Source organism: Saccoglossus kowalevskii, chromosome 4, assembly GCF_978046115.1.
Source record: "Saccoglossus kowalevskii chromosome 4, keSacKowa6.1, whole genome shotgun sequence".
In the NCBI taxonomy this organism is placed as follows: Eukaryota; Metazoa; Hemichordata; class Enteropneusta; family Harrimaniidae; genus Saccoglossus; species Saccoglossus kowalevskii.
Window position 1 is genome coordinate 46,044,293 of NC_140644.1, and position 16,369 is coordinate 46,060,661.

General features: G+C 35.3%; 1 protein-coding gene across 1 annotated transcript in view; it reads left to right on the forward strand.

Annotated features, from left to right (window-relative positions):
• LOC144359603 (PDZ domain-containing protein 11-like) overlaps nt 1–16,369 on the forward strand; it is a 128,705-nt gene that overhangs the window by 51,480 nt on the left and 60,856 nt on the right. Inside the window, exon 6 of the mRNA XM_085498184.1 lies at nt 12,283–12,343. Coding sequence (XP_085354310.1) covers nt 12,283–12,343 — 61 coding nt within the window. The remainder of the gene's footprint in view (nt 1–12,282; nt 12,344–16,369) is intronic.

The window sequence follows — 16,369 nt, forward strand, 5'->3', positions numbered from 1 at the left end:
AACAGTCTTACTGCTAGCCCTCGCCTCAGTTAGACGTCAGGCTGAACTGGGGGCTCTGTCCTGCTCGAACAGGTGTGTCGCCTTTATGGACAATCAAGTCACGCTAAAGACATGAATCCGCTTCCTCGCCAAGAATCAAATCCCAGGATGCGATCCACAACTAATCGTCAACCCGGAGGATCAGGATTGCGATTGCTAACTCATTAGCTTATGTGTCAGGTGCTCCCCCTTGAACATGTGGTGAAGGCAGGCTTAAACGCAAAATGTCTACCTAAGAGATACCCGATCCATTGAGGAGGGTCTTTTTAGGGTGGGTCCCATCGTAGCAGGTCAGACTTGGGTTGCTGACCCAGCCCGGGCGACCTCAGGTTTCCCTTCGCATAGGAGATAGAGTAGTCTCTCCTACAGATTTGTTTGTAGAAGTTTCTCCTGTCAGCGCTCCTTGGAACTTTCCAGGTCTCGCTTTTGACCTACGTGCTCCTGCAGAACTGTTTTGGTCTTTGCTTTTGAAAGCTAGTTACCCACAAATTTTGGTCTAGAGTCCTCGGGCATACCGAACCCCATCACTGTGCAGCATTTTTCTTTCTTCACTGGTCTTAACTAGGTTCTCGTAGGTAGAGGGTATTATCCCGGAATGGGAGACCCTTTTCATCATTTTCTGCTTGCTCAGAAAACCCGCCACCTATCGGCGTCTGAAACTGCCTACAGTTCAAAATATTCATTTGAACGTAGTGAATTTAGGCAGAGGATTTTCAACCCGCTTATTCACATAGTTCATAGCCACCATAGACGGGTCTCCCCTGTAAAATAATGATTTTGCCGCCATGTTTTCTTGTCCACCAGTGACTACTGGGTAACTTTATTTCTCAAACTGAACGTAGGTGGCAGTATTACAAAAATGGTATTACATGAAAAGTACATAGCTTCAATGTAACATACATCACATGCCCCTTTTCACTTGATGATGTATTTATTAATAGTGAGTTTATATACAGATTTGAATGGTATACATGTGCTTACATACATGGACCGATTAAGTTCAAACTTCACTCATACATCACACATTATATGGGGCATATGCATTTTTTTTATGATCCGATTAACGATAGCCGAATAGCGGCCATTTTAAGGCCGAAAATGCACCGAAATCGCACATTTTCACCATTCCGGACCCGGATCTCAGTTATCCATGGACGGATTTTGTTCAAATTTAGTACATACATTAAACATAATAAGACCTTGATGCACGTCATTTTTCTTTCGGATCAAGTTTGAAATGGCCGACTAGTGGCCATTTTGTTTTAAAGAATTCAGTTCTGGATCCGTATCTCAGACATGCCTGGATTGATCGAGTTCAAACTTCACACACACAAGGTACATCATGTCACAAATATGTATGTGCATTTGTTTCATGATCTCATTAGCGATAGCCAAATGGTGGCCGCTTTAAGGCCGAAAATGCATTGAAATCGCACATTTTCACCATTCTGGACCCGAATCTCAGTTATGCATGGACAGATTTTGTTCAAATTTGGTACATACATTAAACATAATAGGACCTTGATGCACGTCATTTTTTTTTCAGATCAAGTTCGAAGTGGCCGACTGTGCATTTGTTTCATGATCCGCTTAACAATAGCTGAATGATGGCCATTTCAAGGCCGAAAATGCATCAAAATCATGTATTTTCACAATTCCGGAACCGGATCTCAGTCATACATGGATTGATTTTGTTCAGATTTAGTACAATGTGTTGTACATATGCAGGTGCATTTCGGATCAGACCACTGAAAGTGGTCTTAGATTTCGGTCATGATCTGCTTTGAATGTACAAAATGTATATGTCACTCAAATATGAACGAAACGGGGACGTGTCATTGACAATGATTTGTTTGTAACATAACTTTAATAAACATCAAAGATAACGAACTCACTGAGAACTATTTTAAATCACATTATCTTTAGAACCTTGGTTTGCAAAATTGACCTATCAAAATAAACTTGGTTACACTTTGACTTAAGGAATTCATGTGATTCTTTGTAGTATAAAAGTGATTTATTTATTTATTTATTAACACACAACATTCCCTGGAGGGGATGAAAAGGGTTACAAATCAGATATTAGTAAAAGAAAAATAACTACATAAAAAGTAAGGGAACAAAAAAGCATTGAAAAAAATTTGTATACAAGGAATGTGTTACTGGCTTAGTTTATGTAGGTGCTGCTGTCTTGTATTAACACAGTTTTTTTAAATATTGCACTAAAGGAATTGACATTTTCTCGTCACTTAGTAATGATATGAATTTATTTTCATTACTAAATTTGTCAAAATTTGGTATACATTTATTAGCTACAATGTAAAGTTTTAATCTTATTTCGTTGTAATGAGGACAATTTGTGACAAAATGTTGTTCATCTTCAACATGGTCATTGTCGCACATATTGCAGACTCTGTCTTTAAAATCCAATCCTGTATGCTGGCCTGTTTCAATTTTCAGACAGTGGTTGCCAAGTCTAAATTTTGTTAAGGATTTGCAAAGTTCACTGTTTTTCATAATTGTTAAGTAGTTTTCTTGTTCTATTTTGGTTTTAAAAAGTTTGTAGGTTCTTAGTTTATTTTTAGAATTTGATTTTTTCCTATTGTCATTATTTATTATATTTTACCACTCAGTTGTAAACTCTTCTTTTAATTTCTCATCAATTGTTTTTAATTTTGATAATGAGATAATATTTGTTTCATTTAAAAGATAAGAATGGTTAATATTTTTTAATATCAAATCAAGTTTTTTAAACCATTTACTTTTAATAATTTTATTGACATAGTATGCTTCTTGAAGTAGAGTATTTGTGGAATTTGCAATACAATTGGCATATTTTATCATTTGTTTCTTAATAAAAGAGTCAAGAGGTAATTTTCCCAATTCACTATATATTGCCATGATTGGTGTATTTTTGAGATACCAAGAATGTACCGATAGTATGTAAGCTGGACATCCTCTGCAATTGATTTTGTAGAACTTTCTTCTCCCCAAATGTCACTCCCATATACAATAACTGGTCTGATAAGTTTATCAAATAGTGACAGTAGTATGGACATGTCCAGATTACCAGATCCAATTTTGGTCTTTAATGAGAATAAGGCTTTTATTCCTTTTCTTTTCAGGTTTTTCATGGCATCTTTAAATTTACCATTTGGACTCATAGTTAAGCCAAGATAATTGAAATCTTTAACTGTATTGATTTATTGTCCTTCATAAAAGAATATTTGTCTGTTACACTTATTGAATATCATTATTTTTGTTTTATCTGTGTTGACAGACAACTGCCATTTTGATGTGTAGGCTGATAGTTTATCCAAACAGTTTTGTAATCCCCTTTTAGTGTGTTTAATATTACAGTGCAAGAACTGTTCAACTAGTCAATATATAACACAAATTAACTCATAACAGTTAACAATCATTTGCAAAAGAAAACATTACAAGTTTAACTGGGTTTTCCCGTCTGACACTTGTCGAACCTTAACATGTTTATATTTTGTTTTAGTTGGAATGTTTTCAACATTTGTGCTACTTGATAATTTATGTTGAACCATTTTGTCACTTAAAGTAGAGATGCATGTTTGTGGGCACTTGGGAGTGATTTTTGACTCCCATGTGCGAAGCACAAAATGGGAGTCTTTGCAGTTAGTGTGTCTGTATGTGTGTGTGTGTGTGTGTGTGTGTGTGTGTGTGTATGTGTGTATGTGTGTATGTGTGTCCGACTGTTCCACTGCTATCTTAAGAACCATACATCGGTTTTTGATGAAACTTGGTGCATAGATGCTCTGGGCCAATGCGCAGATTTGATTAGGTTTTGGTAAAAATCCATGCTCGTTAATTACCTAATTTGCATGATAATTAGCTAATTTTTAGCTGTTCTATGACTGTTCCACTGATATCTAAAGAACCACTCATTGGATTTTGATGAAACTTGGTACATAGATGCTCTGAACATATGCGCAGATTTGATTAGTTTTTGGTAAAAATCCGTGCATATTAATTACCTAATTTGCATGATAATTAGCTATTTTTTAGTAGTTCCATGATTGTTCCACTGATATCTAAACAACCACTCATTGGATTTTGATGAAACTTGGTACATAGATGCTCTGAACTAATGCTAGGTTTTGATTAGTTTTTGATAATAATCCGTGGATACTAATTACCTAATTTGCATAATGATTAGTCAATTTTTGGTTTTTCCACTGATATCTCGAGTACTAATCATCACATTTCAATGAAACTTGGTACATAGATGTCATACGACACTGCACAGACCTGATAGTTTTTATGGTAATATCAGTACATATTAATTACCTAATTTGCATAATTAATTAATTTTCAGCATTTGATATTAGTTAGCATTACATTTCAATGAAACTTGGTACTTACATACTCAAGGACTATGCAGAGATTGATTGTTTTCGATAAATATTTGTGCATATTAATCACCTAATTTGCATAATTAGTTAATTTTCAGCTTTTCCACGGGTATCTCAAGTACTAATCATCACATTTCAATGAAACTTGGTACATAGATCCTTTAGGACTATGCAGAGACCTGATTAGTTTTAGGGTAAATAATTGTGCATATTAATTACCTAATTTGCATAATTAATTTTCAGCTTTTCTACTGATATCTAAAGTACTAATCATCACATTTCAATGAATCTAGAATTATGCAGACCCAATTAGTTTCCGGTAAATATTTGTGCATATTAATCACCTAATTTGCATAATTAACCAACTTTCACACTGATATCTCAGGTACTATACATCACATATCAATGAATGTACATGGATGCTGTAGGACAATAGACAGACCTGAATAATTGTGGGTTAAAATCTGTACATATTAATTACCTAATTTGCATAATTAACCAATTTTAAGCTTTCACACTGATATCTAAAGTACCGTAAAAACTCCAAAATTTCGACCGGTTTTAAATAATTGGTGTTAGAAATGTGACGTGTTTTTAGAGTCAAAATTAAGGTGCATTTTCGGACGGTCGAATTTTTCAGAATAGAAATCAGCAAATGAAAAAATGGGGATGATAGACAGTGTGCTTCATTAGTTTTTAAAAAATGCAATGTCCGTCAATTGACGTAAACTTCCTCATGTTTCACGGTAAAAGCAAAGGTCGTGGCCGAGTTGTAACTCAAAATCATCAATCAGTGAGTATTATGAGTATTATGACAAGCAAAACAAAACATCAAGACGCGGAGAAGAGGTCAGCACAAAACTAATAGGTCAGCACAAAACTAATAGGTCAGCACAAAAGAGGTCAGCACAAAACTAATAGGTCAAAAGACAAAGCTGTCTCGCACTACCTAGGAAAACTTGCGAATGTTCGAAGTACAGGTACCCATTGGACAAAAGATACATGGAAGTTTAGCAAACTATCTCCCCGACCCAGTGCAATGTATCCGGTTAGAATCAAAGCTCACGTGTCCCTTATTTGAGGGACCAAATTCTGCCGTAAATTCGCCCTTGGATTAAAAAATAAAATGGGATTTAAGAAAATAAAATGGGACTTTTAAGGTGTATTTTGGCGTCATTTTTCGGACATTTCAATCAATCCTGCCGGCTAAAATAGAGTAAGTTTTACCGTAGTCATTGACGTCTGTCTATTCAAGAGTACACGTGTATGATTTTTATCGTGACTAGCGTGAGCGGGTAAGCTTCCTTTCGAGAATGAGCTGTTATCACTGTGAACAATGTTAAATTATTCTTCAGATGACCAGTTTATTTTTTAAAAACAACTAATTTTTTTATTTAAAAAAAATCATGCCGTTTTCGCATCAAAATCCAAGCCAAAATATCGTACTACAACATCAATCTCTTCCACATTGCGTTCTTTTATTTATTTACTTATTGACTCTTACACAATCCCCGGAGGGAAAGAAAATGGTCACAAAGTACAAGGAGAAATATATATATATAAAAAACAAAACAAAAACACAATATACTAAATAACAAATAACAAATACAATCACTAAATTACTAAATAATACAAAATCTCTAAAATACAATCTAATATAAAATTACAAAATTGACAGCAGGCAAATAACATTAACATATTTAAATAAGCTATGGTAATTTGAACACGTTGGCATCATCCAGCTTTTTGATTGGTTAATTAGCGATTTGACCTATTTGACCTAAGAGAACATGGCGGATATCCTACAGCATCAAACGTTTATACGAGACCGGAATCATTCGCTTACGATGAAACTAAGTTGACTTTTATTTGTATTTCATAACCATTCAACAAATTTATTTTGTGTACATTATTATAATCACTACTGAGTACAGTAATAATCAACAATTCAGAAACGCAGCATGCCGAGATTTTTGTGTTCGTTTTTATTTGAAACTTCGTTTATTTAGAATATATTTTCGTTACCAATAAAATAAAAATCTCTCAGTCAATCAGAAACCCGGATTCATGCCTTCGAGGAAGGTCCCGTTTGAACGCTCACATCGTTTTTTTTTTCGTTTGGGGGAAAACTAAAACTGGTCGCAATTTTCGAATAAGAATGAGTCGGCAATTTTTAGTGGAGTCGAAAATTTGGAGGTAAATAAAACACCGAAACCCGGCAAATAAATAGGCGATCGAATTTTTAGAGGGGTCGAAATTTTGGAGTTTTCACGGTACTAATTATTCCATTTCAATGAAACTTAGTACAAAGATGCTCTAGGACAATGTACAAACCTAATTAGTTTGGGGTAAAAATCTGTTCATATTAATTCCCTAATAAGCATAATAATTCATAATTTTTTGGTTCTAATCACATTTCAATTAAACTTGGAGACATAGATTTTCTGTTACATTGCGCAGACCTCATTAGTTTTACACTCAAATCTGGTCATATTAATTTTCTGATTTGCATAATTAGTTTTCAGCTAAGTAATTTCGAATTATATTTAATGTGTCTCCAATACTCTCAGCACATGGGAGTTCTTTCTAAGCTTTCTTTGATTTTTTCTTTGCTTTTTATTATCCAAACAGTCTTGGCTATATACTGTTAAAATTTTGTAGAATTGTGAATCATGGAACATACTCAAAAAAACGATTTTAAAATATAGATAACAGGTGCAAACATTCTCCTATTTGAATGCTTAGCAAGATTTAGCAAGGCTGTAGATAAATAATAAAAAAGAAACATGGTGAAAAAAAGAAATGACGGGATCTCCATATTATGCACTATATTTAACTTTTAACAAAACGATAATACATTTAAATTTGGAACTGTTACAGCCATTTTAATTATGAGCATTAGCAAACTTCTTACTGAGTGAATTGTTATGCAAATTAGCAATTATCTCAGCTTCTTTTTAGTGCACATCCCAGAACTTTAAAAAAGAATAGCTCCTGGACGCTTTGACCTTTTGTTTTGAAATTTTCACAAATGATTGAAAATGTGTTTATCTTCAAAATGCCGTCGGGGCATTGTTTTTGGTTGAACAGTGTTACAACAATCGTACAGACAACTAGCCTGGGGGTTAATTTATGCATAAACTTGAAGTAGTGAAATTTGGGCTGCTGCCCTGCAAAATTGACAACTGGTAGACAGTTTTCAAGACGGCAATTTCTTCATAGTAAACAGATGTACCCATAAACCAACAAATTTTTAAAATTCATACAATAAGCTTTCCAAAAATATATAGTTTTGTGGACAAGGGAGGTCATCTTGGTTTCCTAATTAACTAATTAAAATACCTGTCAGGTAAACTGCATCTCTACCTTAAGTCTGAAATGGGTTTATCAACTGTTTCAGGTGGGTCTCTCCATTATCAAGCAATTATGCTGGTGGTGGGAGTTCACATGTTGGGTACATGTGTCTGCGATTTCTTTTGTACAATTTCCCTGATGTAGTCTCAACAAGCATACTTCTAGGCTGTGGCAGTGTTTCCTTTACCACACCATATTCCCATTTATTCCGAGGGTTTCGAAATCTTACAGACTGTCCTGAAATCGGTTGGCAAATGTTATGGCTGGCTGTGCGATCACAGTAGAATTTCTGCTTGCACTGCCTGGCCTTTAATTTATTCAGCATAGGGGGAACAATGTGAGGTTTGATCATGTTTTCAGCAGTTGGAAGTTTTGATTTGAGAATTCTGCTTTTTAACAACTGACTTGGGCAAAACCATCTGTTCCATCTAAGGGGGTGTTCCGATATTCTAACAATGACATGTACGGGTCTTGGCCACTTTTATATGCTTTTTTCATTAACCGCTTCACAGTTTTTACAGCGTTTTCTACTTGGCCATTTGATTGAGAATGACCAGGACTAATTTTGATATGATGGAACTCCCATTGGTGAGCAAAATCTTTATACTCCTGGTTGTCATAGCAGGGACCATTGTCACTAATTACTTTATCCGGAATTCCCTCTCGTGCAAACACAGATTTAGTTGCTGATATCACTGCATGGGCAGTTTTGTTTGGAATCCTGATTACCTCTGGAAATTTAGAATAATAATCTATTAAGATTAGGTAATTTTCTGTTCCTATTTCAAACAGGTCGGTGCCGATATTAGACCATGGATGGTCTGGTATTTCATGCAGAATCATCGGTTCACATGGCCTTTGACTGCGAAATTCCATGCAAGTAGAACATTTAGAGTCTATTTCTTCAATTTCGCTATTCATACGTAGCCAAAACATGATTGATCGAGCCCTTTGTTTTGACTTTACTATTCCTTGGTGGCTTACGTGTAGTTTTTTAATGTTTTCAGGGCGCATACTTGAAGGAATTAACACTTGATTGTTGCGAAATAATAGCCCATTAGAATAGGTGATTTCATCGTGAAATGTATGAAAAGTTTAGCTTCATCCGGAATATGTGCCCTACAATTTGACCATCCTGAAAGGACAAGGTCAATAATCTTCATCAAGGTGGGGTCACTTGCGGTTTCTTCACGCAACATAGCTAGTTTCTGGTCAGAAATGGGACTTTGATTTATGATACTTAGAACATCGTTTTCATCATTAACTTGTGAAGGAGCATCCATTAATGGGGCTCGACTAAGCATATCAGGTACAAACATTTCTTTCCCTGGTTTGTATATACAAACTTCTTCTAAGTCGTGTCTAAGGAGAGTCATGCGCATGCGTTGTAAACAAGGGCTAAGTTTGTGCAGTGTTTTTTGACTCCCGTGTGCGAAGCACAAAAAGGGAGTCTTTGCAGTTAGTGTGTCTGTATGTGCGTGTGTGTGTGTGTGTGTGTGTATATGTATGTGTGTGTGTATGTGTGTCCGTCTGTTCCACTGATATCTCAAGAACCATACATCAGTTTTTGATGAAACTTGGTGCATAGATGCTCTGGGCCAATGCGCAGATTTGATTAGGTTTTGGTAAAAATCCGTATATTAATTACCTAATTTGCATGATAATTAGCTGATTTTTAGCTGTTTCATGACTGTTCCACTGATATCTAAAGAACCACTCATTGGATTTTGATGAAACTTGGCACACAGATGCTCCAAACTAATGCACAGATTTGATTAGTTTTGGGTAATAATCTGTGCAATATTAATTACCTAATTTGCATAATAATTAATCAATTTTCGGCTTTTCCACTGATATCTCAAGTACTAATCATCACATTTCAATAAAACTTGGTACATAGATGTCATAGGACACTGCACAAACCTGAAAGTTTTTAGGGTAATATCAGTAGATATTAATTACCTAATTAGCATAATTAATTAATTTTCAGCTTTTGATATTTCAAGTAGTAATTGTCACATTTCAATGAAACTTGGTACATAGATGTCATAGGACACTGCACAGACCTGATAGTTTTTAAGGTAATATGAGTACATATTAATTACCTAATTTGCATAATTAATTAATTTTCAGCTTTTGATATTTTAAGTAGTAATCATCACATTTCAATGACACTTGGTACATAGATGTCATAGGATACTGCACAAACCTGATAGTTTTTAGGGTAATATCAGTATATATTAATTAGCTAATTTGCATAATTAATTAATTTTCAGCTTTTGATATATCAAGTAGTAATCATCACATTTCAATGAAATTTGGTACATAGATGTCATAGGACACTGCACAGACCTGATAGTTTTTAAGGTAATATGAGTACATATTAATTACCTAATTTGCATAATTAATTAATTTTCAGCTTTTGATATTTTAAGTAGTAATCATCACATTTCAATGACACTTGGTACATAGATGTCATAGGATACTGCACAAACCTGATAGTTTTTAGGTTAATATGAGTACATATTAATTATCTAATTAGCATAATTAATTAATTTTCAGCTTTTGATATATCAAGTAGTAATCATCATATTTCAATGAGACTTGCTCCATAGATCTTCTAGGACTATGCAGAGACCTAATTAGTTTTAATTGGATATTAATTACCTAATTTGCATAATGTTCCACTGATATATGAAGCACCACAAATTGGATTTTAATGAAACTTTTAAAGAGAACTATGCAGAAACCCAATTAGTTTTTGGTAAATATTTATGCTTATTAATCTCCTAATTAACATAATTAATTAACACTGATATCTCAATTACTGATCATCACATTTGAATAAAATTTGGTACATAAATGCTCTAGGACAATAGACAGGCCTGATTAATTTTGGGTTAAAATTTGTTCATATTAATTCTCTAATTAGCATAATAATTCGTAATTTTTTTGTTCTGTTCTGTTCATATTAGTTACCTGATGTACATAATTAGTTTTCAGCTTTTCTATCAATATCTCATGTACAGGTAATTTTTAAATAATTTTTAATGTGTCTTCAATACTCTCAGCACACGGGAGTTCTTTCTAAACTTTCTTTGATTTGAATATTCCAACCAGTAGTTTATGATCCGTCTCCACTATAGTTTTAGCTCCAAATATATAGTCATGAAAGTGACTGCAACCAAAAAGAATTTCTATGGGTGCATAATATGTTTCAGCATTGTTGAGCCTCTGTGATGCATACACAACTGGTTGTGAATCTTGGCTAATCATAGTTCCCAACCCTTTGTTACCAGCATCAGTTGAAACCGTGACAGCTTTTTTAGCGTCATATTATTTAAGTACGGGAGTTTGAGTGGCTACAGTAACTACAGTAACTACAGTGAAAGGCTGCATCACGCCTATCTTCCCAGGTCCACTTTATGCCTTTACCAAGAAGCTCATGTAGCGGTGCTTTGAGCGCAGACAAGTTCGGCATAAATTTAGCAAGGTATAACATGATAGCCAGAAACATTTGGAGATGTGATTTGTTTTGTGGTTTAGGCAGAGCTCTAATTCTACCTGGACTAGATTTCAGTCCATTACTTGTTAGCAGGTGACCTGAAAACTAAACTTCATGTATGCCTATCTCGCATTTTGGACCATTGAACTTTAACCAAGATCCTTGTACCCTTCTCAGAAATTGGGCAAGACATTTGTCATGTTGTACATTACTATCTTCGTACAACAACATGTCATCTACTATAACTTCAAACCCTTCAAGACTGCCGAATTCCTCAACCAATTGCTCTCTGCCAAATTTCTCCTGCTGAACTAATTCCAAATTGCATCCTTCTAAATTTGTATCTCCCCCAGTCAATTTAGAACTCTTTTCACTCAACCTGAGTTGCCAATATCCCGAGGTTGCATCAAATTTTGAGAATACCTTAGCGTTTGGCATTCTTGTTGCTATGTCTTCCAGCTCGGTTGTTGGATAGTGCTGACGACAAATCGCTTTATTTAATTCTCGCGGATCGAGACATACACAAACTTGGCCATTTTTTTTATGAGCGTACTACTCTGACTAACCCATTCAGTAGGTTCAATGACTGGTTCAATTACATCCAACTCAGTTTTAACTTTATACCGTATTTTGTGGGGTATCTGGCGTGGTGGCAGTTGCACTGGGGAAACAGTGGAGTCAACCTGAATATCATATTCACGATTTTGCAAACACCCTATTAAACCCTTCGAACAGACCCTTGTTGTGCTTGTTTTTTGAAAAATGGTATCTTACATGTTAGTTGCTATGGGAAATTGAATTTAATTGAAATATGCAATGCTGACAAGCATAGCTATCTCAGCTTAGAGGCTGCTTGTTTCATAAAAAAAAAAAAAAAATGGTTTGACAAAATTACAGCTAAACTATATACTGTTGTTTCTATGATACATTTGATGTTTCTCTATCAATGTTAGCAATTTTCCTTTATAGTCATTGCCACTCATTGTTATGTTGTCATTGCAGGCTGTTAGGATACTGAAATCATCCAATGAAATTGAAATGAAGATAAAATATTTCCCATATGGTGAGTACACCAATCTTATCACTGTAGATGCTACACCAATCTTATCACAGTAGATGCTACACCAATCTTATCACTGTAGATGCTACACAAATCTTATCACTGTAGATGCTACACCAATCTCATCACTATGAATACTACACCAATTTCATCACTGTAAATGCTACACCAATCTTATCGCTGTAGATGCTACACCAATCTTATCACTATAAATGCTACACCAATCTTATCACTGTAGATGCTATACCAATCTTATCACTGTAGATGCTACACCAATCTTATTACTGTAGATGCTACACCAATCTTATCACTATAAATGCTACACTAATCTTATCACTGTAGATGCTACACCAATCTTATCACTGTAAATGCTACACCAATCTTATCACTGTAGATGCTATACCAATCTTATCACTGTAGATGCTACACCAATCTTATCACTGTAGATGCTATACCAATCTTATCACTGTAGATGCTACACCAATCTCGTCACTATGAATGCTACATCAATCTCATCACTGTAAATGCTACACCAATCTTATCGCTGTAGATGCTACACCAATCTTATCACTATAAATGCCACACCAATCTTATCACTGTAGATGCTATACCAATCTTATCACTGTAGATGCTACACCAATCTTATTACTGTAGATGCTACACCAATCTTATCACTATAAATGCTACACTAATCTTATCACTGTAGATGCTACACCAATCTTATCACTGTAAATGCTACACCAATCTTATCACTGTAGATGCTATACCAATCTTATCACTGTAGATGCTACACCAATCTTATCACTGTAGATGCTACACCAATCTTATCACTGTAGATGCTACACCAATCTTATCGCTGTACATGCTACACCAATCTCATCACTATAGATGCTACACCAATCTTATCACTGTAAATGCTACACCAATCTCATCACTGTAGATGCTACACCAATCTTATCACTATAGATGCTACACCAATCTTATCGCTGTACATGCTACACCAATCTCATCACTATAGATGCTACACCAATCTTATCACTGTAAATGCTACACCAATCTCATCACTGTACATGCTACACCAATCTCATCACTATAGATGCTACACCAATCTTATCACTGTAAATGCTACACCAATCTCATCACTGTAGATGCTACACCAATCTTATCACTGTAGATGCTACACCAATCTCATCACTGTAGATGCTACACCAATCTTATCACTGTAGATGCTACACCAATCTTATCACTGTAGATGCTACACCAATCTCATCATTGTAGATGCTACACCAATCTCATCACCGTAGATGCTACACCAATCTCATCACTATGAATGCTACACCAATCTCATCACTGTAGATGCTACACCAATCTTATTACTGTAGATGCTACACCAATCGTATCACTGTAAATGCTATACCAATCTTATCACTGTAGATGCTACACCAATCTTATCACTGTAGATGCTACACCAATCTTATCACTGTAGATGCTACACCAATCTTATCACTGTAGATGCTACACCAATCTTATCACTGTAGATGCTACACCAATCTTATCACTGTAGATGCTACACCAATCTTATCACTGTAGATGCTATACCAATCTCATCACTGTAGATGCTACACCAATCTTATCACTATAGATGCTACACCAATCTTATCACTGTAGATGCTACACCAATCTTATCACTGTAAATACTACACCAATCTTATCACTGTAAATGCTACACCAATCTTATTACTGTAGATGCTACACCAATCGTATCACTATAAATGCAATACCAATCTTATCACTGTAGATGCTACACCAATCTTATCACTGTAGATGCTACACCAATCTTATCACTGTAGATGCTACACCAATCTTATCACTGTAGATGCTACACCAATCTTATCACTGTAGATGCTACACCAATCTTATCACTGTAGATCCTACACCAATCTCATCACTGTAGATGCTACATCAATCTTATCATTGTGAATGCTACACCAATCTCATCACTGTAGATGCTACACCAATCTTATCACTATAAATGCTATACCAATCTTATCACTGTAAATGCTACACCAATCTCACCACTGTAGATGCTATACCAATCTTATCACTGTAGATGCTACACCAATCTTATCACTGTAGATGCTACACCAATCTCATCACTATAAATGCTATACCAATCTTATCATTGTGAATGCTACACCAATCTCATCACTGTAGATGCTATACCAATCTTATCACTGTAAATGCTACACCAATCTCATCACTGTAGATGCTACACCAATCTTATCACTGTAGATGCTACACCAATCTTATCACTGTAGATGCTACACCAATCTCATCACTATAAATGCTATACCAATCTTATCATTGTGAATGCTACACCAATCTCATCACTGTAGATGCTACACCAATCTTATCACTGTAAATGCTACACCAATCTCATCACTGTAGATGCTATACCAATCTTATCACTGTAAATGCTACACCAATCTCATCACTGTAGATGCTATACCAATCTTATCACTGTAAATGCTACACCAATCTTATCACTGTAGATGCTACACCAATCTTATCACTGAAGATGCTACACCAATCTCATCACTGTAGATGCTACACCAATCTCATCACTATAAATGCTATACCAATCTTATCATTGTGAATGCTACACCAATCTCATCACTGTAGATGCTACACCAATCTTATCACTGTAGATGCTACACCAATCTTATCACTGTAGATGCTACACCAATCTTATCAGTGTAGATGCTACACCAATCTTATCACTGTAGATGCTACACCAATCTTATCACTGTAGATGCTACACCAAACTTATCACTGTAGATGCTATACCAATCTCATCACTATGAATGCTACACCAATCTTATCACTGTAGATGCTACACCAATCTTATCACTGTAGATGCTACACCAATCTCATCACTATGAATGCTACACCAATCTTATCACTGTAGATGCTATACCAATCTTATCACTGTAAATGCTACACCAATCTTATCACTGTAAATGCTACACCAATCTTATCACTGTAGATGCTACACCAATCTTATCACTGTAAATGCTATACCAATCTCATCACTATGAATGCTACACCAATCTTATCACTGTAGATGCTACACCAATCTTATCACTATGAATGCTACACCAATCTTATCACTATAGATGCTACACCAATCTTATCACTGTAGATGCTACACCAATCTTATCACTATGAATGCTACACCAATCTTATCACTGTAGATGCTATACCAATCTTATCATTGTAAATGATACACCAATCACATCACTGTAGATGCTACACCAATCTTATCACTATAGATGCAACACCAATCTTATCACTATAGATGCTACACCAACCTTATCACTGTACATGCTACACCAATCTTATCACTGTAGATGCTACACCAATCTTATCACTGTAGATGCTACACCAATCTCATCACTGTAGATGCTATACCAATCTCATCACTGTAGATGCTACACCAATCTTATCACTGTAGATGCTATACCAATCTCATCACTATGAATGCTACACCAATCTTATCACTGTAGATGCTACACCAATCTTATCACTGTAGATGCTACACCAATCTTATCACTGTAGATGCTACACCAATCTTATCACTGTAGATGCTACACCAATCTTATCACTATGAATGCTACACCAATCTTATCACTGTAGATGCTATACCAATCTTATCATTGTAAATGATACACTAATCACATCACTGTAGATGCTACACCAATCTTATCACTATAGATGCTACACCAATCTTATCACTGTAGATGCTACACCAATCTTATCACTGTAGATGCTACACCAATCTTATCACTGAATGCTACACCAATCTTATCACTGTAGATGCTACACCAATCTTATCACTGTAGATGCTACACCAATCTTATCACTGTAGATGCTACACCAATCTTATCACTATGAATGCTACACAAATCTTATCACTGTAGATGCTATACCAATCTTATCATTGTAAATGATACATTAATCACATCACTG